Here is a 27,952-nt window from a genome sequence, read left to right as displayed (position 1 = left end):
AAATAGTCTTACACAAAATGAGAACTTTATTCAGCGACCTTAGGAAGGATCTGGGAGCAATTGACAAGAGTCACGTCACTAGAAAAGAACCAGAAATCTCTCCAAGCAAAAGTTCAATCTGGATCCTTAGCAATTCAAAAGCAAGACGGCAAGATACAGGAGTTATCTGACAAAATGGAGGATCTAGAAAAATGCTGCCGTCGAAATAACCTGAGGATATGAGGTGTCTCTGAATCCATTCACCCCCCTGCCATTGAGGGGTATCTTCAAGCCCTCTTTAGGGTAATAAAAAACTACCCTAATGCAGAAGAGATTCAAATAGAAAGAGCTCACAGAGCCTTAAGGGCTAAACCACCTCCTAAAGCTCCCCCACGGGACATAATTGTTAAGTTTCTTAGGTTCAAGGATAGAGAAGACCTCTTACGATGTGCTAGAGAAAAGAACCCCATACTCCATGCAGGGGAGGAAATTCAGCTATTTGTAGATCTTTCCCCGATCACCTTGCAGAAAAGGAGAGACCTATCCCACATTACTTCTACTCTAAAAAGCAACAGGGTGCAGTATAGATGGGGCTTCCCAGTCTCCTTGATAGCAACCCACAACAATAAGTCAGCAATTTTCAGACCAGGTTCAGATCCTACCCTCTTTTACAAAGAACTCTCCCTCCCGTGGGCGGAAAAACATAATTTATGCTTACCTGATAAATTTATTTCTCTTGTAGTGTATCCAGTCCACGGATCATCCATTACTTATGGGATATTAACTCCTCCCCAACAGGAAGTGCAAGAGGATTCACCCAGCAGAGCTGCTATATAGCTCCTCCCCTAACTGCCATTACCAGTCATTCGACCGAAAACATGCAGAGAAAGGAAAACCATAGGGTGCAGTGGTGACTGTAGTTTAATGGAAAAATTACCTGCCTTAAAGTGACAGGGCGGGCCGTGGACTGGATACACTACAAGAGAAATAAATTTATCAGGTAAGCATAAATTATGTTTTCTCTTGTTAAGTGTATCCAGTCCACGGATCATCCATTACTTATGGGATACCAATACCAAAGCTAAAGTACACGGATGACGGGAGGGACAGGCAGGCTCTTTATACGGAAGGAACCACTGCCTGAAGAACCTTTCTCCCAAAAACAGCCTCCGAAGAAGCAAAAGTGTCAAATTTGTAAAATTTGGAAAAAGTATGAAGAGAAGACCAAGTTGCAGCCTTGCAAATCTGTTCAACAGAAGCCTCATTCTTAAAGGCCCAAGTGGAAGCCACAGCTCTAGTAGAATGTGCTGTAATTCTTTCAGGAGGCTGCTGTCCAGCAGTCTCATAGGCTAACCGTATTATGCTACGAAGCCAAAAGGAGAGAGAGGTAGCCGAAGCTTTTTGACCTCTCCTCTGACCAGAATAAACGACAAACAGGGAAGACGTTTGTCGAAAATCCTTAGTTGCCTGTAGATAAAATTTCAGGGCACGGACTACATCTAGATTGTGTAGCAGACGTTCCTTTTTCGAAGAAGGATTAGGACACAAAGATGGAACCACAATCTCTTGATTGATATTCCTGTTAGTGACCACCTTAGGTAGGAACCCAGGTTTAGTACGCAGAACTACCTTGTCTGAATGAAAAATCAGATAAGGAGAATCACAATGTAAGGCAGATAACTCAGAGACTCTTCGAGCCGAGGAAATCGCCATTAAAAACAGAACTTTCCAAGATAACAACTTGATATCAATGGAATGAAGGGGTTCAAACGGAACCCCCTGTAAAACATTAAGAACTAAGTTCAAACTCCATGGTGGAGCAACAGTTTTAAACACAGGCTTGATCCTAGCTAAAGCCTGACAAAAAGCTTGAACGTCCGGAACTTCTGACAGACGTTTGTGTAAAAGAATGGACAGAGCTGAAATCTGTCCCTTTAAGGAACTAGCGGATAAACCCTTTTCTAAACCTTCTTGTAGAAAAGACAATATCCTCGGAATCCTAACCTTACTCCATGAGTAACTCTTGGATTCGCACCAATATAAGTATTTGCGCCATATCTTATGGTAAATCTTTCTGGTAACAGGCTTCCTAGCCTGTATTAAGGTATCAATAACTGACTCAGAAAAACCACGTTTTGATAAAATCAAGCGTTCAATTTCCAAGCAGTCAGCTTCAGAGAAATTAGATTTTGATGTTTGAAGGGACCCTGGATCAGAAGGTCCTGTTTCAGAGGTAGCGACCAAGGTGGACAGGATGACATGTCCACTAGATCTGCATACCAAGTCCTGCGTGGCCATGCAGGCGCTATTAGAATCACTGATGCTCTCTCCTGTTTGATTCTGGCAATCAATCGAGGAAGCATCGGGAAGGGTGGAAACACATAAGCCATCCCGAAGGTCCAAGGTGCTGTCAAAGCATCTATCAGAACCGCTCCCGGATCCCTGGATCTGGACCCGTAATGAGGAAGCTTGGCGTTCTGTCGAGACGCCATGAGATCTATCTCTGGTTTGCCCCAACGTCGAAGTATTTGAGCAAAGACCTCCGGATGAAGTTCCCACTCCCCAGGATGAAAAGTCTGACCACTTAAGAAATCCGCCTCCCAGTTCTCCACTCCCGGGATGTGGATTGCTGACAGGTGGCAAGAGTGAGACTCTGCCCAGCGAATTATCTTTGATACTTCCATCATTGCTAGGGAGCTTCTTGTCCCTCCCTGATGGTTGATGTAAGCTACAGTCGTGATGTTGTCCGACTGAAACCTGATGAACCCCCGAGTTGTTAACTGGGGCCAAGCCAGAAGGGCATTGAGAACTGCTCTCAATTCCAGAATGTTTATTGGTAGGAGACTCTCCTCCTGATTCCATTGTCCCTGAGCCTTCAGAGAATTCCAGACAGCGCCCCAACCTAGTAGGCTGGCGTCTGTTGTTACAATTGTCCAGTCCGGCCTGCTGAATGGCATCCCCCTGGACAGATGTGGCCGAGAAAGCCACCATAGAAGAGAATTTCTGGTCTCTTGATCCAGATTCAGAGTAGGGGACAAGTCTGAGTAATCCCCATTCCACTGACTTAGCATGCACAATTGCAGCGGTCTGAGATGTAGGCGTGCAAAGGGTACTATGTCCATTGCTGCTACCATTAAGCCGATCACCTCCATGCATTGAGCTACTGACGGGTGTTGAATGGAATGAAGGACACGGCATGCATTTTGAAGCTTTGTTAACCTGTCTTCTGTCAGGTAAATCTTCATTTCTACAGAATCTATAAGAGTCCCCAAGAAGGGAACTCTTGTGAGTGGAAAGAGAGAACTCTTCTTTTCGTTCACCTTCCATCCATGCGACCTTAGAAATGCCAGTACTAACTCTGTATGAGACTTGGCAGTTTGAAAGCTTGAAGCTTGTATAAGAATGTTGTCTAGGTACGGAGCTACCGCAATTCCTCGCGGTCTTAGTACCGCCAGAAGAGCACCCAGAACCTTTGTGAAGATTCTCGGAGCCGTAGCCAATCCGAATGGAAGAGCTACAAACTGGTAATGCCTGTCTAGAAAGGCAAACCTTAGATACCGGTAATGATCTTTGTGAATCGGTATGTGAAGGTAAGCATCCTTTAAATCCACTGTGGTCATGTACTGACCCTTTTGGATCATGGGTAAAATTGTCCGAATAGTTTCCATTTTGAACGATGGAACTCTTAGGAATTTGTTTAGGATCTTTAAATCCAAGATTGGCCTGAAAGTTCCCTCTTTTTTGGGAACCACAAACAGATTTGAGTAAAACCCTTGTCCTTGTTCCAACCGCGGAACCGGATGGATCACTCCCATTAATAAAAGATCTTGTACGCAGCGTAGAAACGCCTCTTTCTTTATTTGGTTTGTTGACAACCTTGACAGATGAAATCTCCCTCTTGGGGGAGAGAATTTGAAGTCTAGAAGGTATCCCTGAGATATGATCTCTAACGCCCAGGGATCCTGGACATCTCTTGCCCAAGCCTGGGCGAAGAGAGAAAGTCTGCCCCCCACTAGATCCGTTCCCGGATCGGGGGCCCTCGATTCATGCTGTCTTAGGGGCAGCAGCAGGTTTCCTGGCCTGCTTGCCCTTGTTCCAGGACTGGTTAGGTCTCCAGCCTTGTCTGTAGCGAGCAACAGCTCCTTCCTGTTTTGGTGCAGAGGAAGTTGATGCTGCTCCTGCTTTGAAATTACGAAAGGAACGAAAATTAGACTGTCTAGCCTTAGGTTTGGCTCTGTCTTGAGGCAGGGCATGGCCTTTAACTCCTGTAATGTCAGCGATAATTTCTTTCAACCCGGGCCCGAATAAGGTCTGCCCTTTGAAAGGTATATTAAGCAATTTAGATTTATAAGTAACGTCAGCTGACCAGGATTTTAGCCACAGTGCTCTGCGTGCCTGAATGGCGAATCCGGAATTCTTAGCCGTAAGTTTAGTTAAATGTACTACGGCATCTGAAATAAATGAGTTAGCTAACTTAAGGGCTTTAAGCTTGTGTGTAATCTCATCTAATGGAGCTGATTCAAGTGTCTCTTCCAGAGACTCAAACCAAAATGCTGCTGCAGCCGTGACAGGCGCAATGCATGCAAGAGGTTGCAATATAAAACCTTGTTGAACAAACATTTTCTTAAGGTAACCCTCTAACTTTTTATCCATTGGATCTGAAAAGGCACAGCTATCCTCCACCGGGATAGTGGTACGCTTAGCTAAAGTAGAAACTGCTCCCTCCACCTTAGGGACCGTTTGCCATAAGTCCCGTGTGGTGGCGTCTATTGGAAACATCTTTCTAAATATCGGAGGGGGTGAGAACGGCACACCGGGTCTATCCCACTCCTTAGTAACAATTTCAGTAAGTCTCTTAGGTATAGGAAAAACGTCAGTACTCGCCGGTACCGCAAAATATTTATCCAACCTACACATTTTCTCTGGTATTGCAACTGTGTTACAATCATTCAGAGCCGCTAACACCTCCCCTAGTAATACACGGAGGTTTTCCAGCTTAAATTTAAAATTTGAAATATCTGAATCCAGTTTGTTTGGATCAGAACCGTCACCCGCAGAATGAAGCTCTCCGTCCTCATGTTCTGCAAATTGTGACGCAGTGTCTGACATGGCCCTAATATTATCAGCGCACTCTGTTCTCACCCCAGAGTGATCACGCTTACCTCTTAGTTCTGGTAATTTAGCCAAAACTTCAGTCATAACAGTAGCCATATCCTGTAATGTGATTTGTAATGGCCGCCCAGATGTACTCGGCGCTACAATATCACGCACCTCCCGAGCGGGAGATGCAGGTACTGACACGTGAGGCGAGTTAGTCGGCATAACTCTCCCCTCGTTGTTTGGTGAAATATGTTCAATTTGTACAGATTGACTTTTATTTAAAGTAGCATCAATACAGTTAGTACATAAATTTCTATTGGGCTCCACTTTGGCTTTAGCACATATAGCACAGATATCTTCCTCTGAATCAGACATGTTTAACACACTAGCAAATAAACTAGCAACTTGGAAATACTTTTCAAGTAATTTACTATAATATGAAAACGTACTGTGCCTATAAGAAGCACAGAAAAAGTTATAACAGTTGAAAATTAATAAACTGAAAAGTTATAGCATCAAATCTTTGTAAAAAACACAATTTTAGCAAAGGATTGCTCCCATTAGCAAAGGATAACTAACCCTGATAGCAGAAAAAAAATACAGAAATAAACGTTTTTTTATCACAGTCAACTACAATCTCACAGCTCTGCTGTGAGTGATTACCTCCCTCAAAACAAGTTTTGAAGACCCCTGAGTTTTGTAGAGATGAACCGGATCATGCAGGGAAGACAATAAACTTCTGACTGAATGTTTTGATGCGTAGCAAAAGCGCCAAAAAGGCCCCTCCCCTCACACATAACAGTGAGAGAGATCAGTAAACTGTCATAAATTAAATAAAACGACTGCCAAGTGGAAAAAAATAGTGCCCAAAACATTTTTTCACCCAGTACCTCAGAAAATTAAACGATTTTACATGCCAGCAAAAAACGTTTAACATTAATAAATTGAGTGTTATTAAAAAGCCTGTTGCTAGTCCCTGCAAATTAGGCTAAAGTTTTATGCATACAGTATAATTCCAGTGAAGTGCCATTCCCCAGAATACTGAAGTGTAAAATATACATACATGACAGCCTGATACCAGTTGCTGCTACTGCATTTAAGGCTGAGTTTACATTATATCGGTATGGCAGAATTTTCTCATCAATTCCATTGTCAGAAAATAATAAGCTGCTACATACCTCTTTGCAGATTAATCTGCCCGCTGTCCCCTGATCTGAAGTTTACCTCTCCTCAGATGGCCGAGAAACAGCAATATGATCTTAACTACTCCGGCTAAAATCATAGAAAAACTCAGGTAGATTCTTCTTCAAATTCTACCAGAGAAGGAATAACACACTCCGGTGCTATTATAAAATAACAAACTTTTGATTGAAGGTATGAAACTAAGTATAATCACCACAGTCCTCTCACACATCCTATCTATTCGTTGGGTGCAAGAGAATGACTGGTAATGGCAGTTAGGGGAGGAGCTATATAGCAGCTCTGCTGGGTGAATCCTCTTGCACTTCCTGTTGGGGAGGAGTTAATATCCCATAAGTAATGGATGATCCGTGGACTGGATACACTTAACAAGAGAAATAGAGACTTATCAACCTCAGAACCCTTGGAAGAGGACCACAACAGAGTGACTCCCACACTCAGCGCTTCACAACTGTGAATATGCCATCGGGCTGGACCAAAGGGACTACACCTGGAGGCACTCTGCTTCTAAACATACCGGAGATGTATCCTTTTTGTAATACTTATAGTACTTTTTGCAAAACCTGTTATTTGTTGATGTTCTATTACTTAATGCTGTTATAGTTATATATCACGAGATGGTAAGACTTGGATGTTTGTTTGTTTCTTTTTTCTTTCCCCTTACTCTAGGGTCTGCTTGCATCATCCTCAAGAAGTGCTCTCCTCTACTGGATGTTTCAAGTTAACCAGAGACTTGTATAAGTGAACTGTAATTAATGATGCTCCTCACTATGTATTCAGGCAAAATAACATATATTTTATAGAGTTATCATAACTTTTCTGTTAATCTCCAGAATGTTCTTCTATTTTCTTTCTCTAGGTTACACTTTTTAGCTTGATTGATAACACCTTTATTGCAATACCCTCTCGAGGTGATATTTTGAACTTGGAGACTTTTGCCCAATAGTTTTACTAGGCCACTTTAGTAAACACTCCTAATTAAACATAGATATTGCTTTCAATGGTTACGATTTATCCTTTTAAATATGGCTTCTCCCTAATCATAGACCTAAGATTCTATAGCCCCTAACTAACTGTTGCCCAAAACAAAAGAAACACACAAGTCAGCTTTGCTATTTCCTCATTCGCTTAAAAATAACTTTTCTAGTGACCTTATTCCCCCTACTTACTCCCCCCCCCCTTGTCCTTCCCTCCCCTCCTTCCCACTCCCCATTACCCTTAGGCTTCTCCCTTGTCCTCCATAATTACTACCCTCCATTTTCCCTTACCCTCCTTTCCGTTCCTCCCTCCCATTTTGCTCTCGGAAGAAATCACACTATATTAATTACTTTATGCCAGTGCTAGAGATACTTCCCCTATTTGTATTCTGTCTTTTGACCTGCTTTTCAATATTGAGTTCTACTGGAAGAGTAGTGTATACAAACCTTATTACTAAACTTCCTTCAAGGACTGCTTATTTTACTCCTTTCTGATCTATATCTTCTCCTCCTTTCTTCTCTCACTCTTCTACCCTCACCTCTCCCCCCTTTTTTTTTTTTTTCTCCTCCCCCTATCCTTGCACTCACAACACATATCAGTCAGGATGTTGTCGAGGGCTAGTAGATTCCAGGACCATTCCCTCAGACTGACCTCTATTAATGCAAAAGGACTTAATTGTCCGGGTAAACGATCTATAGCAATCAAAGAGATGAACAAACTCAATAGTCAAATATTAATCGTACAAGAAACTCACTTTAAAAATGGTAGGGAACCCCGTTGGACTCCTCATCCTTACTCACAAACCTGTTTTGCATTGGGATCTAGCAAGAAGGGCGGAGTGGGTATACTACTACACAAAACCCTGCCGCTCCAAATCACAAACACAATCAAAGACCCAGAGGGCCGATTTATATTGATGGTTGGGATACTTTTTGGGCAACACACACTCCTTAATGTTTACGCGCCAAACCAAAACCAAGGTATTTTCTTTAAAAAAAATTGCAAACCTTCTCCTCGATCATGCCAAAGGTGTAACATTTATGGCGGGCGATTTCAATATCTCACTTGACCCACTGATGGATACCTCTAGAGATGTCTCTTGTGTACCCAAAGCAATTTTTAAATCAGTTAGAAACTCTCTGACAGCAGTATCACTACATGATGTTTGGAGAATTCTAAACCCCAAAGCGAAAGACTACACTTTCTACTCTCCTCCCCATGACTGCTACACTCGAATAGACTACATATTTTCAGACCCCATGGTCTCTCCCTCATTGACCGATGTGAGATAGGAAATATTACATGGTCAGACCACGCCCCTATCACATGTTCTATCACATGGCCAGACCTTCCCATTGTGTCTAGAAAATGGAAATTAGATGACACTCTTCTTGACAACCCCCTAATATTAAAAGAACTTGGGAAAAACCTAACAGAATATTTCACTCTCAATGAAAACACCACTTCCTCACCCATTATAGAGTGGGAAGCCCATAAATCTGTAATACGAGGACTTATAATTAAACATAAGACGAGACTAAACAAACAATCTAGAGAAGTATATACAAACCTGTTAAAGGTTGACACATTGGAGACCCAACAAAAAACAGACCTTAACAACCATATTATCAGGCAGAACCTCACTCAAGCTAGATTAGAACTCAAGCAACACTTAACTGAAACTTACCAACGAAATGCACTTCATCTCAAACAATATTATTACGAGGGGGGCAATAAGCCCGGGAAACTCCTAGCAAGAAGCTTACGCAGGAAACAACTCTCAACCTACACACACTCCCTACAGACAGAGGATGGACGGACAATACATGATAGTAAACTTATAGCCTCTACTTTCAGAGTATACTATAAAACGCTGTACAACATTGATAGCCATGACACATCTCCCAATTCCCCTAGTGCTCTAGAACCACAGCCCCATGGTAAAGATAATTTGGATGACTACCGCAGAGATCTTAATCTTCCCTCTCTAAATAAAGAAGCTAAAACATACCTAGAATCCCCCATAACGTTAGAGGAATTACATAAAGCAATAAAAGATGTCCCATCTGGTAAAAGCCCGGGTCCGGATGGATTTTCCTCCAAATATTACAAAAAATTCAAAGATATCCTTTCTCCTCCCCTCCTCAAAATCTTTGATGATTTGAGGAACAACCCCTTCCCTATCTAGTTCACTCCTAGAGGCCCACATCTCTGTTATCCCCAAGCCTGGGAAACCAGCCAATAAACCAGAGAACTTTCGTCCTATCTCACTAATAAACGACATGAAACTATTGGCCAAAATATTGGCCAACAGAGTAAACAAATATTTACTCGAACTAATCGAAAAAGACCAGGTGGGTTTTGTACCTGGGCGTGAAGCCCGGGACAACACCATCAAAATTCTCCAATTAATCAATCATGCAAAAAACACTTATACCCCTATGGTTCTTTTAGCAACAGATGCGGAAAAGGCCTTTGACAGGGTCAAATGGTTTTTCCTGCGAGCCGCAATGGAAGAGATGGGATTCCCAGAGGCATTCCTAAATATGGCTATGGCCCTATATTCCTTCCCAAACGCTAGGATCAGAATTAATGGTACCCTATCTGACACCTTCGCAATTAGCAACGGCACTAGACAGGGCTGCCCCTCATCGCCGTTGCTCTTTGCTATCTCTATGGAGGTGCTAGCACAAAAAATACGTGGCAATGGGTTGATCAGGGGAGTGGTGGTGGGCGACAGGGAACACAAACAAGCATTATTTGCAGATGATGCCCTCTTTTCTCTTACAAGGGCTGAGACCTCTGTCCCAGAACTATTGGCCGAGCTAGACCGTTATGGTAGAGTCTCTAATTTTAAGTTAAACATCACCAAATCTGAATTAATGAACATAAATACCCCCCGAGGTAATACAGCGCCTTAGAAATGCTTATAATATCCCTATAGCCCAGAAAAAGCTGAAATATTTGGGGATATTTCTGACCCCCTCTCATCAAGACTTATTCAAAATATAACTACAAAACACTAAAAGATTATATATTGCGCGATCTTTCGGTTTGGAAAAATAAACATATCTCTTGGCTGGGTAGGGTAGGAGTCTTAAAGATGAATGTCCTACCGAGGATATTGTATTTACTGCAGACATTACCTATCACTCTCCCAACAGATTTCATAAAACTGATTCAAAAAGCTTTTGAGCAATATATATGGGGTAGCTCTAAACCGAGAATACCCAAAAAAAACTATGTACCTCCCGAGAGAACGCGGAGGATTGGGAGTCCCCAACCTGCTGGCATACAAGCAGGCTATAACGCTACAACAACATGTAGCTGAGTGGTCCCATAATACTAACAATAAAGCATGGATACAGATGGATAGGCAAATTTTTAAATTGAATAATGTTGCTACTTTAGCTTGGACCGCACCTCATAAGAGACCCACCATCCTACAATAATATCAAATAGCAGCAGACATACTGTCAGACTGGGACAGGATCCTGACCTCAACTACCCATGTTTCTTCAATCCCCTCGCTACTCTCTCCATTTACAGAACACATAGACCTACCCTATAGACACCTAAACACACACACTACGCACCCTTATAGCTTGAGGGTAAGCTCTATCCAGTTCGCAACAGAAAATGGCCCCTTCAAGACGCAGGCTGACCTAGCAGAAGTTCATGGGGAGATTTTCTCCTCATGGATACACTATCATCAATTGAGACACTTCATCTCTCACCACAAACGTAAGAAAGAACTGGGAAGGGAAACCACAGCCTTTGAAAAACTGTGTGTCCAGGCAACACCCCCCTTGCATCTAATCTCCAAACTTTACAAACTGCTAAATTGCCCAGACACGTCAGCACTCCCATCATATATATACTCCTGGAATCGAGAAATAGGCCAGGACCTTGATGCAGAGACCTGGTCTAGAGCTTTTTCTCTGTCCAAAAAATACTCTCTGTCTCGGCAATGGTACAAGAAATACATCTAAAGCTTTCTTGCTGAGGGTATTTGACCCCCTCACGTCTCCACAAAATATTCCCCACACCTAGCAATACTTGCTGGAAAGGTTGTGGAGAGGAAGGCTCCCTTCTTCATATATTATGGTGGTCCTGCCCTAGGTTGGAAGTGTTTTGGAGGGATACGTTCCTGTCTATCTCTGATATACTTACAACTCAAATTCTGCCCAGCCCAAACACCATCTTATTTCTCTCACTACCCAAGCAGACAGGCATAGGCAAACAACCACTGCTTCTAATCATGATCACAACAGCCAAAAAACTCATACCTAAATACTGGAAAACTCAAAAAATCCCTACAACAGATGAGTGGAGGCTTATGGTCTCTGAGCTCCTGGCCCTCGAGAGATATCACTATCTCAAAACACACAAACTGGATACTTATGAATTAATGAAAGCAATATGGAGCAAAACAATCTAAACCTGGAAGTGCAAGGCTCAGACCTCTGACATGTCGACAACCACTGTACCCCCACAAACCTTCCGTTCCCCTTGGGCCTTTTTTTTTCCTCCCCTTTACTCCCCCTCTTTTCTTCTCTCAACCTTCTCCTAATACTTTGACTACCTTTTCTGCTTTGCCAACCCCTATATGTAGAGTTGGTAACCGATATAAACACAAAGAAAACCCCCCAAAAAGGTTAAACGCTCTCATGACTCATTTACGTTTTGGATGGGTGTTGACAATAATTTGAATTTCAACCGACAAAGATGTAATTTGTTGCATGGAATGCTTGATTTGTTCATGATTTGCAGTTTATGTGATGTAACAATTGTAAAATCTTTTATTGTTGTCATCCTGAACTAATTATTAATAAAAAATTACCTAGGAAAAAAAAAAAAAAAAAAAAAAAAAAAAAAGAAGTGCCAGCTTGGACATGTCCCTGATGCTTTAGATTGAACCTGCCATTGTTTACACAGCTTTGTATCATGAGAGGGAGATTAAGGCTGTCTATACACTGTGATAAATGGCCTTCAAATTGATATATTTTTAATAATTATTTTAAAATGACTTCATTTGTTATTGTTTAAAATAAAAAGAAAAAGTTTGTATAATAAGGTATTTCCCAATGGCTAAACATATGCAAAGTGGGTGTAGATAGGTGATGAGTGGAATCAGAAGTGGAGACTGGAGGGTAACATTTTGGTCTAGCTAGTAGCTCAGGACTTGACATTTTGAGCCCTGTATACACACTAAATATTTTATTTATATGGACTTTAATTAGGTATATAAGCATAGTATTTGATACAAAACTACATTACAAATCAAGTTACAAAATCCTGTTTTTTAATGTCTAAATGGTATATAAAACCACAAGATGCCGGATTCAAATCCTATAAATAATATACCACCATGTAAAATAAGTGATGTAGGATTTCTTTTGTAGGACAGTTTCTCAAACAGTCTAAAAGATAGTAAATGTTTATACAGGAGTTAAGGTGTTCAAAAAGTCACAGCCTTATATAAAAATGTTCAAATAGTGTATATGTATATAGAGATGTTAGAGGTCACTGGACTCTTTGCCAAAGAGACAGTATTTGGATTCTTGTATAATATCCAATGTAGACAAATTGTAATCAAGGGTCCGGACTTCATTTTACCTAGATGCAGCTCACACAGAAAAGTAGTCATGGTGTCTGTGAGAAGATCCAGACCAATCAAGGCCTGTGACTTACTCTGTAAGATCCTAGTCAAGACTTCCTGTCTACTAGAAGGAAAAATTACTGTAACAACCCGCCTCACTCCTGTAATTTGAGCTAGTATCAGGAAAAGTGTGTAGAGTGTTCAGCTGCTACCCTCAGCTTGTAATTATAATCCACATAGGCCGAAGAAGCTTGATTATTATGATGAGGGTGGAAGTGCACAGTGCACCACCCATGTGGCTATATATGGCTATATATGAAGCTGTTTTATTATATGTGATATACTGTATAAATATTTTAAGAATAGTGATCTGCTCTGATAGGGAATGGGGGGGGAGACTGGACAAGAAGGGGTTAATAAGCACTCATTCCTATACTTTATGGTAAATGAGTTGAACCATTCAACTATGTATTGGGAAGATAATTAAGTTAAAACTTATTTTTATTAAACCACTAACGCGTTTCGGCCAAGTAGCGGCCTCTCTCAATGTGCAACTTCAAATTGACAAAACCTTTTGTCACTTCGAAGTTGCACATTGAGAAAGGCCGCTACTCGGCCGAAACGCGTTTGTGCAGAGCACATTAGTATGCTTAGTTAAGCATAGTGTTTTTATATTTTCTATTTTTTGACACTCACGCTATATTTAATTAGCTGCAAGGGACATGTCACTCAGTATATAAACCATCCCTGTCACCTGAAGCCAGCGTATCCTGTTACTGGCCAGGAATACAGGGGGGTGGTTGAATCTGTGTTTCATTGTCTGGGTATATTGCAGCATAATAGTTAATAGTGTGAGTGTTTAGTGTGAGTGTGGAGCTATTTTGGTAACGGTGAGAGTGTTTATTCTTCTTACACTCTTTTATAGTGGTTTAATAAAAATAAGTTTTAACTTAATTATCTTCCCAATACATAGTTGAATGGTTCAACTCATTTACCATAAAGTATAGGAATGAGTGCTTATTAACCCCTTCTTGTCCAGTCTCCCCCCATTCCATATCAGAGCAATTATATTAAGGGTTAGCACCAGGGAATATAATATCCCCTTTTTTCCTACTACATTATTTTCACAGTGCCAGACTTTCTTTCTTTTGTATAAGAATAGTGATCTAACATACAATATAAGTCACCATGTGGATGTGGGACAACATGAATATTTAAAATCCTTTGGACAGTTTGATGTGAGATGTCTTTGGCAAGACAATTTCTCCCTTTTATTAGAGGGCGATATATATTCTTTATAGAATTTTGATCCGGTATCTTGTAGTTTTATAAACCATTGGAACATTAATAAATCACATTTTTAAAGGTTTAATTAATAAAATATTACCACTTTCTCTAGTTCTGCCTCAGCACGGTGACGTTTTTTCATCTCTACATCCACCTGATTTCGAGCATGCTTGAGTTTTACTTGGAGAGCAGATCGTTCAATCTCACATTTTACAAAGACCTCACGCTTCTCTCTAAGTTCCACCTCCGATTGTTGCCATTTTCTTCTTGATACATCAAAACTCTGGGCCACTTGAATAAATTCTAAGTAAAGATAACAAATGTTAAGCCCATATACTCTACAGTGAGCTTTTGAAACATGTATATGTAGGGTTATAATAGGTCTTTACCTTCCTCAGCTTTAGCATTGAACTCGACGACCTTAAGCAGTCTATCCAGGTAGGACTGCAGAGCTCGCTTCCGTGCATCCCCTATCCTGTTACAGATATGATGGTTATTAAATCAATATCCTGCTTAAATTATAAGGTTTGAGAAAGCATTTCATTTGCCATGTAATATTTAATCAAAGTGTGAAAAAATAAAAATAAAAATGTAAAGTAATTATTTTGCCTGCCATTTACCTCTGCAAGCAGTACTTATTTCTTCTCTCCTCAGAAAGGCAGGAGTTAGTATTTGCATACTTAAGTATTGAGAAATGAATCTAACCTTGCTATATACTGCACAATGCTTGCTTAGATCAGTGATGGAGCTCATTTGCATCAACCCTCTGAAAGGCCACAGTAATGAAGACAAAAAATAAAATACACATACCTAGTCAATACTTCTGTGTATCATTTGTTTAAAAGCAGCAATGCACTACTGAGAGCAAGATTGTGATTGGCTGCAATGCACATATGCCTCTTGTCATTGGGTAACCAAATATGTTCAGCTAGTTCCCAGTAGTGTATTGCTGTTCTGGAGCTAACTTTAACCAAGGGCTCCATTTATTATTTGCTGGCTTGCTTCCAGGAACCTGTCCACCTGGCATTGCGGCTTGTTTATTTATTTTTTTTTGCAACCGTTTGAACTGTTGTCCTTGTTTCTTACCTGTATACCAATAAATTAATAAGAAATCCATACTCATGGTAAGGAATCACATGATTCTGCCAGGAATGCCCAATCACCTACAAAAAGATGTAGGCACAGAGTTGACTCTCCCTTAAAAAAGGCTTTGATGGTCAAGTAGGGAAGACTCAGTGGCCCAATGCCTAACTTTGGGCACTTCTTGATTGCTTGTCAGAGAATATTAATTATCCTAGCAAACCAACCCCACACATAGGAATACCAAGGTGCCCTTTGTGAAGGATTCCAAATCTGCTATCCTGGTATATTTCTTACTCAGATCAAATAACCTGATCCAGTTAAGCTTTATAAACTAAAATGTAATTTAAATGCTACATAGCTCTGTAGTAGTAAAAGCTTTTAATACTGTTCCTTGACATCTTAAATGAAAGTCACACCTTCCTTCTGTAGGATTACTAACTTTCTAGTGTTAATCCTCATAATTGCTTTCCCTGCTACTTTGTCTTTATAGAATTTAAAATACTATGTTGGAATTTTCCTAAAAAATAAATAAATACATTAAACCTTATTTTAAAGTAACTAAAGATAACCTAATTTAAAACCCTGTGAAGTTCATTTTCCAAAACAGCAGATGGTGAAAACAAGAAAAAAAAATGCTATAAAACCAAAAATGTTCTATCCTTGATAAAACATTTTTAAGCCTGTAGGGGTGTTTCCCTGTCTACCAAATAGCTGTGGGAGTTGTCATTGTTGGCCAATAAGCACCTGATACATGGAGATTAGTTGTTCACAAAAATTTCCTGTTTGAATATAAAAACATAATTTATGTAAGAACTTACCTGATAAATTCATTTCTTTCATATTAGCAAGAGTCCATGAGCTAGTGACGTATGGGATATACATTCCTACCAGGAGGGGCAAAGTTTCCCAAACCTCAAAATGCCTACAAATACACCTCTCACCACACCCACAAATCAGTTTAACGAATAGCCAAGAAGTGGGGTGATAAGAAAAAAGTGTGAAAGCATAAAAAATAAGGAATTGGAATAATTGTGCTTTATACAAAAAAATCATAACCACCACAAAAAAGGGTGGGCCTCATGGACTCTTGCTAATATGAAAGAAATGAATTTATCAGGTAAGTTCTTACATAAATTATGTTTTCTTTCATGTAATTAGCAAGAGTCCATAAGCTAGTGACGTATGGGATAATGACTACCCAAGATGTGGATCTTTCCACGCAAGAGTCACTAGAGAGGGAGGGATAAAATAAAGACAGCCAATTCCGCTGAAAAATAATCCACACCCAAAATAAAGTTTAAATTATAAGCAGAAGATTCAAACTGAAACAGCTGCCTGAAGTACTTTTCTACCAAAAACAGCTTCAAAAGAAAAAAAAACATCAAAATGGTAGAATTTAGTAAAAGTATGCAAAGAAGACCAAGTTGCTACTTTGCAAATCTGATCAACCGAAGCTTCATTCCTAAACGCCCAGGAAGTAGAAACTGACCTAGTAGAATGAGCTGTAATCCTTTGAGGCGGAGTTTTACCCGACTCAACATAGGCAAGATGAATTAAAGATTTCAACCAAGATGCCAAAGAAATGGCAGAAGCCTTCTGACCTTTCCAAGAACCGGAAAAGATAACAAATAGACTAGAAGTCTTTCGGAAATTCTTAGTAGCTTCAACATAATATTTCAAAGCTCTAACTACATCCAAAGAATGCAATGATTTCTCCTTAGAATTCTTAGGATTAGGACATAATGAAGGAACTACAATTTCTCTACTAATGTTGTTAGAATTCACAACCTTAGTTAAAAATTTAAAAGAAGTTCGCAACACCGCCTTATCCTGATGAAAAATCAGAAAAGGAGACTCACAAGAAAGAGCAGATAACTCAGAAACTCTTCTGGCAGAAGAGATGGCCAAAAGGAACAAAAAACTTTCCTAGAAAGTAATTTAATGTCCAAAGAATGCATAGGTTCAAACGGAGGAGCTTGAAGAGCCCCCAGAACCAAATTCAAACTCCAAGGAGGAGAAATTGACTTAATGACAGGTTTTATACGAACCAAAGCTTGTACAAAACAATGAATATCAGGAAGATTAGCAATCTTTCTGTGAAAAAGAACAGAAAGAGCAGAGATTTGTCCTTTCAAGGAACTTGCAGACAAACCTTTATCCAAACCATCCTGAAGAAACTGTAAAATTCTCGGAATTCTAAAAGAATGCCAGGAAAAATGATGAGAAAAACACCAAGAAATATAAGTCTTCCAGACTCTATAATATATCTCCCTAGATACAGATTTACGAGCCTGTAACATAGTATTAATCACAGAGTCAGAGAAACCTCTTTGACTAAGAATCAAGCGTTCAATCTCCATACCTTTAAATTTAAGGATTTGAGATCCTGATGGAAAAAAGGACCTTGTGACAGAAGGTCTGGTCTTAACGGAAGAGTCCACGGTTGGCAAGAGGCCATCCGGACAAGATCCGCATACCAAAACCTGTGAGGCCATGCTGGAGCCACCAGCAGAAAAAACAAGCATTCCTTCAGAATCTTGGAGATTACTCTTGGAAGAAGAACTAGAGGCGGAAAGATATAGGCAGGATGATACTTCCAAGGAAGTGACAACGCATCCACTGCTTCCGCTTGAGGATCCCTGGATCTGGACAGATACCTGGGAAGTTTCTTGTTTAGATGAGAAGCCATCAGATCTATTTCTGGAAGACCCCACATTTGAACAATCTGAAGAAATACCTCTGGGTGAAGAGACCATTCGCCCGGATGTAATGTTTGGCGGCTGAGATAATCCGCTTCCCAATTGTCTATACCTGGGATATGAACCACAGAAATTAGACAGGAGCTGGATTCCGCCCATACCAGAATTCGAGATACTTCTTTCATAGCCAGAGGACTGCGAGTCCCTCCTTGATGATTGATGTATGCCACAGTTGTGACATTGTCTGTCTGAAAACAAATGAACGATTCTCTCTTTAGAAGAGGCCAAGACTGAAGAGCTCTGAAAATTGTACGGAGTTCCAAAATATTGATCGGTAATCTCACCTCCTGAGATTTCCAAACCCCTTGTGCTGTCAGAGACCCCCAAACAGCTCCCCAACCTGTAAGACTTGCATCTGTTGAAATTACAGTCCAGGTCGGAAGAACAAAAGAAGACCCCTGAACTAAACGATGGTGATCTGTTCACCACGTCAGAGAGTGTCGTACAATCGGTTTTAAAGATATTAATTGAGATATCTTTGTGTAATCCCTGCACCACTGGTTCAGCATACAGAGCTGAAGAGGTCGCATGTGAAAACGAGCAAAGGGGATCGCGTCCGATGCTGCAGTCATAAGACCTAGAATTTCCAAGCTACCGAAGGGAATGATTGTGACTGAAGGTTTCGACAAGCTGATATCAACTTTAGACGTCTCTTGTCTGTCAAAGACAGAGTCATGGACACTGAATCTATCTGGAAACCTAAAAAGGTTACCCTTGTCTGAGGAATCAATGAACTTTTTGGTAAATTGATCCTCCAACCATGATCTTGAAGAAACAACACAAGTCGATTCGTATGAGATTCTGCTAAATGTGAAGACTGAGCAAGTACCAAGATATCGTCCAAATAAGGAAATACCACAATACCCTGTTCTCTGATTACAGACAGAAGGGCACCGAGAACCTTTGTAAAAATTCTTGGAGCTGTAGCTAGGCCAAACGGTAGAGTCACAAACTGGTAATGCTTGTCTAGGAAAGAGAATCTCAGAAACTGATAGTGATCTGGATGAATCGGAATATGCAGATATGCATCCTGTAAATCTATTGTGGACATATAATGCTCTTGCTGAACAAAAGGCAGGATAGTCCTTACAGTTACCATTTTGAATGTTGGTATCCTTACATAACGATTCAATATTTTTAGATCCAGAACTGGTCTGAAGGAATTCTCCTTCTTTGGTACAATGAAGAGATTTGAATAAAACCCCAGCCCCTGTTCCAGAACTGGAACTGGCATAATTACTCCAGCCAACTCTAGATCTGAAACACATTTCAGAAATGCTTGAGCCTTCGCTAGGTTTACTGGGACACTGGAAAGAAAAAAATCTTTGCAGGAGGCCTTATCTTGAAGCCAATTCTGTACCCTTCTGAAACAATGTTCTGAATCCAGAGATTGTGAACGGAATTGAACCAAATTTCTTTGAAAAAACGTAATCTGCCCCCTACCAGCTGAGCTGGAATGAGGGCCGCACCTTCATGTGGACTTGGGAGCTGGCTTTGGTTTTCTAAAAGGCTTGGATTTATTCCAGACTGGAGATGGTTTCCAAACTGATACCGCTCCTGAGGATGAAGGATCAGGCTTTTGTTCCTTGTTGTGACGAAAGGAACGAAAACGAATATTAGACCTAAATTTACCTTTAGATTTTTTATCCTGTGGTAAAAAAGTTCCTTTCCCTCCAGTAACAGTTGAGATAATAGAATCCAACTGAGAACCAAATAATTTATTACCCTGGAAAGAAAGGGAAAGCAGAGTAGACTTAGAAGACATATCAGCATTCCAAGTTTTAAGCCATAAAGCTCTTCTAGCTAAAATAGCTAGAGACATATACCGGACATCAACTCTAATGATATCAAAGATGGCATCACAAATAAAATTATTAGCATGTTGTAGAAGAATAACAATGCTATGAGAATTATGATCTGTTACTTGTTGCACTAAAGCTTCTAACCAAAAGGTTGAAGCTGCAGCAACATCCGCTAAAGATATAGCAGGTCTAAGAAGATTACCTGAACACAAGTAAGCTTTTCTTAGAAAGGATTAAATTTTCCTATCTAAAGGATCCTTAAAGGAAGTACCATCTGCCGTAGGAATAGTAGTACGCTTAGCAAGAGTAGAGACAGCCCCATCAACCTTAGGGATTTTGTCCCAAAATTCTAATCTGTCAGATGGCACAGGATATAATTGCGTAAAACGTTTAGGAGTAGTAAAAGAATTACCCAAATTATTCCATTCCCTGGAAATTACTTCAGAAATAGCACCAGGGACAGGAAAAACTTCTGGAATAACTACAGGAGATTTAAAAACCTTATCTAAACGTTTAGATTTAGTATCAAGAGGATCAGAATCCTCAATTTCTAATGCTATTAGGACTTCTTTAAGTAAAGAACGAATAAATTTCATTTTAAATAAATATGAAGATTTATCAGCATCAACCTCAGACAGAATCCTCTGAATCAGAAGAAACAATATCAGTATCAGAATGATGATGTTCATTTAAAAATTCATCTGAAAAATGAGAAGTTTTAAAAAGACTTTTTACGTTTACTAGAAGGAGGAATAACAGACATAGCCTTCTTAATTGATTTAGAAACAAAATCTCTTATGTTATCAGGAACACTGAGTATTAGATGTTGACGGAACAGCAACAGGTAATGTAACAGTACTAAAGGAAATATTATCTGCATTAGCAAGTCTGTCATGACAAACAGTACAAACAACAGCTGGAGGAACAGATACCAAAAGTTTACAGCAGATACACTTAGCTTTGGTAGCTCCAGCACCAGGCAGGGATATTCCAGAAGTGTCTTCTGACTCAGCTTCAACGTGGGACATCTTGCAATATGTAATAGAAAAAACAACATATAAAGCAAAATTGATCAAATTCCTTAAATGACAGTTTCAGGAATGGGGAAAAAATGCCATAGAACAAGCTTCTAGCAACCAGAAGCACAAAATAATGAGACTTAAATAATGTGGAGACAATAGTGACGCCCATATTTTTTAAGCGCCAAAAAAAGACGCCCACATTATTTGGCGCCTAAATGCTTTTGGCGCCAAAATGACGCCACATCCGGAACGCCGACACCTTTGGCGCAAAAAAACGTCAAAAATGACGCAACCTCCGGCGACACGTATGACGCCGGAAACAGAAAAAAAAATTGGCCAAGAAAGTCCGCGCCAAGAATGACGCAATAAAATGAAGCATTTTCAGCCCCCGCGAGCCAAACAGCCCACAGGAAAAAGACAAATTTTTAAGGTAAGAAAAAAATGATTTATTCATATGCATTATCCCAAATATGAAACTGACTGTCTGAAATAAGGAATGTTGAACATCCTGAGTCAAGGCAAATAAATGTTTGAATACATATATTTAGAACTTTATATAAAAGTGCCCAACCATAGCTTAGAGTGTCACAGAAAATAAGACTTACTTACCCCAGGACACTCATCTACATGTAGTAGAAAGCCAAACCAGTACTGAAACGAGAATCAGTAGAGGAAATGGTATATATAAGAGTATATCGTCGATCTGAAAAGGGAGGTAAGAGATGAATCTCTACGACCGATAACAGAGAACGTATGAAATAGACCCCATAGAAGGAGATCACTGCATTCAAATAGGCAATACTCTCCTCACATCCCTCTGACATTCACTGCACGCTGAGAGGAAAACCGGGCTCCAACCTGCTGCGGAGCGCATATCAACGTAGAATCTAGCACAAACTTACTTCACCACCTCCATAGGAGGCAAAGTTTGTAAAACTGATTTGTGGGTGTGGTGAGGGGTGTATTTGTAGGCATTTTGAGGGTTGGGAAACTTTGCCCCTCCTGGTAGGAATGTATATCCCATACGTCACTAGCTCATGGACTCTTGCTAATTACATGAAAGAAATAATACTTTTTTCACTCAAAAATAATATATTTGAATGTTTAATTTATGCTTTATCATATAGAAATTGTATGATTTTTATTTTGTTTAATGTCTGGTATAAAATAGAAAATCTGGCATTTGGCAAGCTCATAAAAAGTATGTGTTTGAATGTGTATAAAATTACATATACCACATATATATATATATATATATATGTGACAACTTTTCAATAGCTATTCATTTTCTTTTTAACACATCAAGAGTTTTTCAATTTTCAAGACCTATTAAAAATAACCACTGTTGTAAATTTTCCCAGAACTGCAGTATAATTCTGTGCTCATCACGACTCCAAATGAAAGGTCCGCAGAACACTCACTCACAGATCACTGCTTATAAAAACCATAGCACAATGCACATTCTTTACCGGGGTTCAAAAATAATTTCTGAGATTCTGACTCCTGTGTTTGAAATAGTATCACAGAAGGTAAAATACTGGTGATAAAACAAAACCTGCTTAAGTTAGTTACTGTAAACAGGGACTTTAAATTTCTTTTTTAATATTTTTTTTTTTATATTCTTCCTTTCTTTCCTACCTATATCAATAACATAATTCTCTGACTCATTCTATTTTTTTTCCCTTTGTGGACAATGAACAACTATAAAGTATAAGGAACAGCACCACTTATTTTGTTCTTAGGCACAGCTTCCAACTTGTAGAATCATTAATAAAGTTACGTCTCATGTCAGACATGACTAAGGTCCTGGTTTAGGTCCGAAATGCTTTTTTTGTACTTTGGACAATACTGATATAATATAATAAAGGTCCCATTTTAATGGATACAAGGCTGGAGTAAGTTTGTCTATTGACATTTAACAATAATATCAGATACAATCAACTGATATAACATTTGCTTACAATGGGATGATAATGTTTTACATGCACCTTGTATAAATGAACGGATGATATATATATATATATATATAAAACAGAAAAAACAAAGCGCACTCCTAGGGAAACCCCCTTTTTCCAAATCCTTTTCTGGTGAACGTTTTCGGACATATCATGTCCGTCCTCAGACCAAAAAACATCTTTTTTGGTCTGAGGACGGACGTTGATATGTCCGAAAACATTCACCAGTAAAAGGATTTGAAAAAAGGTTCCCTAGGAAGTGCGCTTTGTTTTTTCTGTTTTTATATATATAAGTAAGGAGAATGTACTACACATTCTATTATTACATTTTCAAAATCTATAAATACCATGGTCAAAGAGAATAACTAACAACCATTTTTAATCCAGATGAAAAGCCATAACAAAAAGTGAATGCTGGGTCTCATGAGAATTAAGTGCTCATCTCATTTAGAATTAAAGATGCTAAATTGAAGAAAGCAGACTGCAAAAAATATTCCCCAATTTTCTCAATTTCATTATCTAGCATTGCCTGTAAAATGTGTGCTTTATAGTGCTCCAAACACATGCACACTTCTGAGCCTACTATGTGTTCAAAGGATGACAAAAGAACTAAAGCAACAACATTTTTAGTTTCAAGTCCTTTACATTCGATGTTTGGAATATATTAGTGGAAACTAATATCCTTATTGTTCTGAAACACTATAAACAAGATATTGCAATAAGTTACTACCGATCACTTTTTATATTCCTATACTGTGCCTAGGTATAGGATATTCAATAAACATTACTTATTTGTTCTATATAGTAATCTTCAGACTGCTGTGAAAATATTCTATTATATTTCTTTATCTCACTGTGATTCACATATTGCGCTGCGGAATTCTGTTAGCGCGCTACAAATAACCGATAATAATAATAATAATATTAACATATTGTTGCCCACTGGATTTGTTGAATTAATTGTATTTACTCAACTATTTGCCTCACATTTTTTTCAATAGCAGTGAGGGCAACCTTTTTTTATTCGATGAGCGAATTAAAACGCCATTGTGTATGCATACATACACACACACACAACACTATACAGAAAAAGCAGGAAGACACGATGCACTTACTGGAACTTAAATCAATTTCTTTTCAGTGGTAGTGGCATTTTCGGGGGTTACCCCCGTCTTCAGACCAACAACAATCTTACCTTATATACCCTCCACCTAAACGTTCCTATTCTCAGTGCTACAGTCGGCGTTCTGGCGGCCTGTGACGTCAAGGAACGTCCAGTGATCACGTGACTATCACCACAGCACCAGATGCCGGACCATAGCCACCTGAAAATAACAAAGGAACAGGTTAACACCGGATCATGTGGATTGTGAAAGGGACTAGTTAGCAACAAGAAAAATAAAAACAAAAACATGACAATGCTAATCTTGGCTATACCAATGCCTATAACGATACCCTATGACAGGGCACAGGATATATTATAGAAAACATACTTTTAAGGCTGTATATACACATGAAACTTAACCACTATCCTACCTATGATGATATGCTATTCTAATATTGGCAAGTCTGATGGGATGCCAATTGTTTCTGCAAATAACTATAATTCCCACTGAGTACGGTTATATATTGGCAAAGATAGGAGCATAACATTTTTAGTCCTCTTAAATTTTAAGTTTAAATGAAGCAATGCCAGTCCAGCTGTGTATTTAATCCCCTGGGGATTAAGGTGCCCAGGGTATATGTCCATTTTGCTTCCCGTTGTAGCAGAGTTTTAGCCCTATCTGCCCCTCTAATGGGAGGCAGTACATGATCAATAATAGTGTCTTAGGTCAGCCAATTTGTAGAATGCTTCAGCAAAGTGCCTTGCCACTGGTTGATCAGATTTCTTCTTGTCTATGGATGCCCTTATTGCCGTTCTATGATTCGCCATACGAGTCCTTAAGGTGTACACTGTTTTCCCCACGTAAAATCTTCCACAAGGGCAGAGTAGTAAATTCATGATGTGTGTCGTGGTGCATGTTAGGCGGTATTTTAGGTAGTATTTTTTATTCTTGTAGGGATGGCAGAAGTACTTTCCTGGGATAAGACCATTACAGGTGACGCATCCTATACATCTAAAGCATCCCCTTGATTGATTAAGCCAAATGTTAGTAGTATAGCAGTCCCTGGGGTCTGACTGTCTAAGGTGGTCCTTATGGATTTCGCCTTTCTGAATCCAACTCTAGGGGATCTAGTGCCCTGAAAAGGATTCAGAAGGCCGAAATCCCCTTATACAGTCAGACCCCAGGGACTGCTATATTACCAAAACTTGGCTTAACCAATCGAGGGGATGCTTTAGATGTATAGGATGTGTCACCTGTAATGGTCTTAACCCAGGAATAAAAAATACTACGTAAAATACACCATGACACACATCATGTATTTACTACACTGCCCTTGCGGAAGATTTTACGTGGAGAAAACAGTGAACACCTTAAGGAATCGAACGGTGAATCATAGGACGGCAATAAGGGCAGCCATTAAAAAGAAGAAAATCTGATTCAAACAGTGGCAAGGCACTTTGCTGACCTAAGATACACTGGTATTGAGTATGTACCGCCTCCCATTAGAGGGGGAGACAGGGCTAAAACTCTTCTACAACAGGAAGCAAACCTAGACATACCATGGGCACCTTAAAGGGACACTGAACCCACATGTTTTACTTTCATGATTCAGAAATAGCATGCAATTTTCAGCAACTTTCTAATTAACTCCTATTATCAATTTTTCTTTGTTCTCTTGCTATCTTTATTTTAAAAGCAGGAATGTGATGCATAGGAGCCTGGCCCCTTTTGGTTGAGAACCTGGGCTTATTGGTGGGTAAATGTAAGCCACCAATAAGCAAGCAGCTATTCATGGTGCTGAACCTAAAATGGGCTGGCTGCTAAGATTTACATTCCTTCTTTTAAAATAAAGATACCAAGAGAACAAAGAAAAATTAATAATAGGAGTAAATTAGAAAGTTGCTAAAAATGTCATGCTCTATCTGAATCATGAAAGAAAAAATTTGGGTGGAGTGTCCCTTTAATGCCCTGGGGATTAAATACACAGCTGGACTGGCATTGCTTCATTTAAAACTTACATTTAGGAGACTACAAATGTTATGTTCCTATCGTTGCTAATATATAGCAGTACTCAGTGGAATTATAGTTGTGTTATTTGCAGAAGCATCCCATCAGACTTGCCAGTATTAGAATAGCATATCCATCATAGTAGGATAGTGTTAAGTTTCATGTGTATATTCACCCTTAAAGTGTCAGTAAACATTAAAAAATAATGTTATATAATTCTGCACATAGAGCAGAATTATATAACATTATATTAGCGCAAACGTTTTAAAAAAATTTTCCCCTTTGAATTTAAAAAAAAAAAAAAACTGCTGTTTTACAGACCCACTCTCTGTGATCTTCTGAGCGGGTCTGTTTTTTTTCAAACAGCGCATCGGGCCAGCTGTATAGTCACCCGCCAGAAGATCACAGAGAGCGGGTCTGTAAAACAGCAGGGTTTTTTTTAAAATTCAAAGGGGAAATTTTGTTTTAAAATGTTTGCGCTACTATGTTATATAATTCTGCACTATGTGCAGAATTATATAACATTTTTAAGGTTTACTGTCCCTTTAAAGTATGTTTTTCTATAATATATCCTGAGCTTGTCATAGGGTATCAGAGCATCAGAAGAGCCAAGATTAGCATTGTTATGTATTGTTTTCATTTTTCTTGTTGCTAACTAGTCACTTTCACAATCCACATGATCTGGCGTTACCTGCTCCTTTGTTATTTTCAGGTAGATATGGTGATAGTCACGTGCACGTCAGGTCACATGATCGGCCGGAACGCTGTCTATATATATATATATATATATATATATATATTCAGCAAGTCTGATACAAACCCTTAGGAGTTACACTGATTTATGTGCTGATGACATGCTGGTCACCATGGATGTTGACAGCCTTTACACCTCCATCCCCCATGAGGGGGGGTGGGGGCTGTCAGGTTCATGGTGACTGACAATCCTCTATATGAGGGCCCACCTGTGGAATTTTTGTGTGAATTGGTTATGCTGTGCCTTGATAAAAACTACTTCAAGTTCGAACGTGACTACTATTTACAGATCTCTGGGACGGCCACGGGTTCAAACATGGCACCCTCATATGCTAATTTATACATGGCATGGTACGAGCAACAAGCCATGAAACCTTATGCTCATCCCCGCATCAGGTACTACGTACATTAAATTGATGACGTGTTCCTGGTGTGGAAAGGTGATGCAACAGAATAAAAGCAATGGGTGTCATGTTTGAACTCCATGGACTGTCCCATCAGATTTAAACTTGAATATAGTGAGACTGAGGTTCATTTTTTTGGACCTTAACATCTTCAAGGTCCAGAATGATGAGCAATATGTCTTTGGTACATCACTATATACCAAAGAAACGGATCGTAACTCTTTGTTGAAAGCTAATAGCTTTCATCCGAGACACCAGAAAACAGGTTTAGTGAAATCACAACTCACTAGGGTCATCCGCAACAACAGTGATGTACCCACTATGCTGAGACAACTCGATGAGATGGAAATGAAGTTGATAAGGAGGGGTTATGACGGTAAAATGGTCCATGGTGTAAGAATGGAGTTGTTGGATGGCACTGCCATACATGCTAGCAAACCAAAAGATAATACCACAACACAACAGAATTTTATTAGCACTTACACTCCAATGAGTGGGGAACTGTCAAGATCTGTACGCCAACATTGGTCAATCCTGGAAACCGACATGACGCTTCCTTTCTATGGTACCAGGCCACCACGCATGGTGCATAGGCGGGCTGACAATTTACGTGATCTACTGGTGAAAACCGATCCAGTCAGCTGCTACCAGAAGGAAACATGGTTAAAGCCCTCAAGTAAAGGCTGTTTTACATGTGTCGTACAACGTGCAATGGCATGATAAAAGGGAAAACTTTCCAACATCCCCATACGAACAAGCGCTTTACTATACGTCATCGACTTACCTGTACTAGCACACGTTACATACATGGTGATTTGCCCGTGCTCCCTGGTATATATCGGAAAAACAGTCATGAGCTTCAGGGATAGGATGGCAAATCATCGGTGTGCCATCCGAGAAGCCCTAAAATCAGGC

At 39.6% G+C, this 27,952-nt stretch overlaps 1 protein-coding gene across 1 annotated transcript in view; it reads right to left on the bottom strand.

Annotated features, from left to right (window-relative positions):
- LOC128658006 (rac GTPase-activating protein 1-like) overlaps nucleotides 1-27,427 on the bottom strand; it is a 578,168-nt gene extending 550,741 nt beyond the window's left edge. Inside the window, exons 1-3 of the mRNA XM_053712449.1 lie at nucleotides 27,354-27,427; nucleotides 14,536-14,621; nucleotides 14,247-14,449 (exon numbers count right to left, since the gene is read on the bottom strand). Coding sequence (XP_053568424.1) covers nucleotides 14,247-14,449; nucleotides 14,536-14,621; nucleotides 27,354-27,427 — 363 coding nt within the window. The remainder of the gene's footprint in view (nucleotides 1-14,246; nucleotides 14,450-14,535; nucleotides 14,622-27,353) is intronic.
- Nucleotides 27,428-27,952: the final 525 nt, after the last annotated feature.

Source organism: Bombina bombina, chromosome 1 (genome assembly GCF_027579735.1).
Source record: "Bombina bombina isolate aBomBom1 chromosome 1, aBomBom1.pri, whole genome shotgun sequence".
Classification (NCBI taxonomy): Eukaryota; Metazoa; Chordata; class Amphibia; order Anura; family Bombinatoridae; genus Bombina; species Bombina bombina.
The sequence above is the reverse complement of the archived record's forward strand: the minus strand, read 5'-3'. Positions and strand labels throughout refer to the sequence as shown.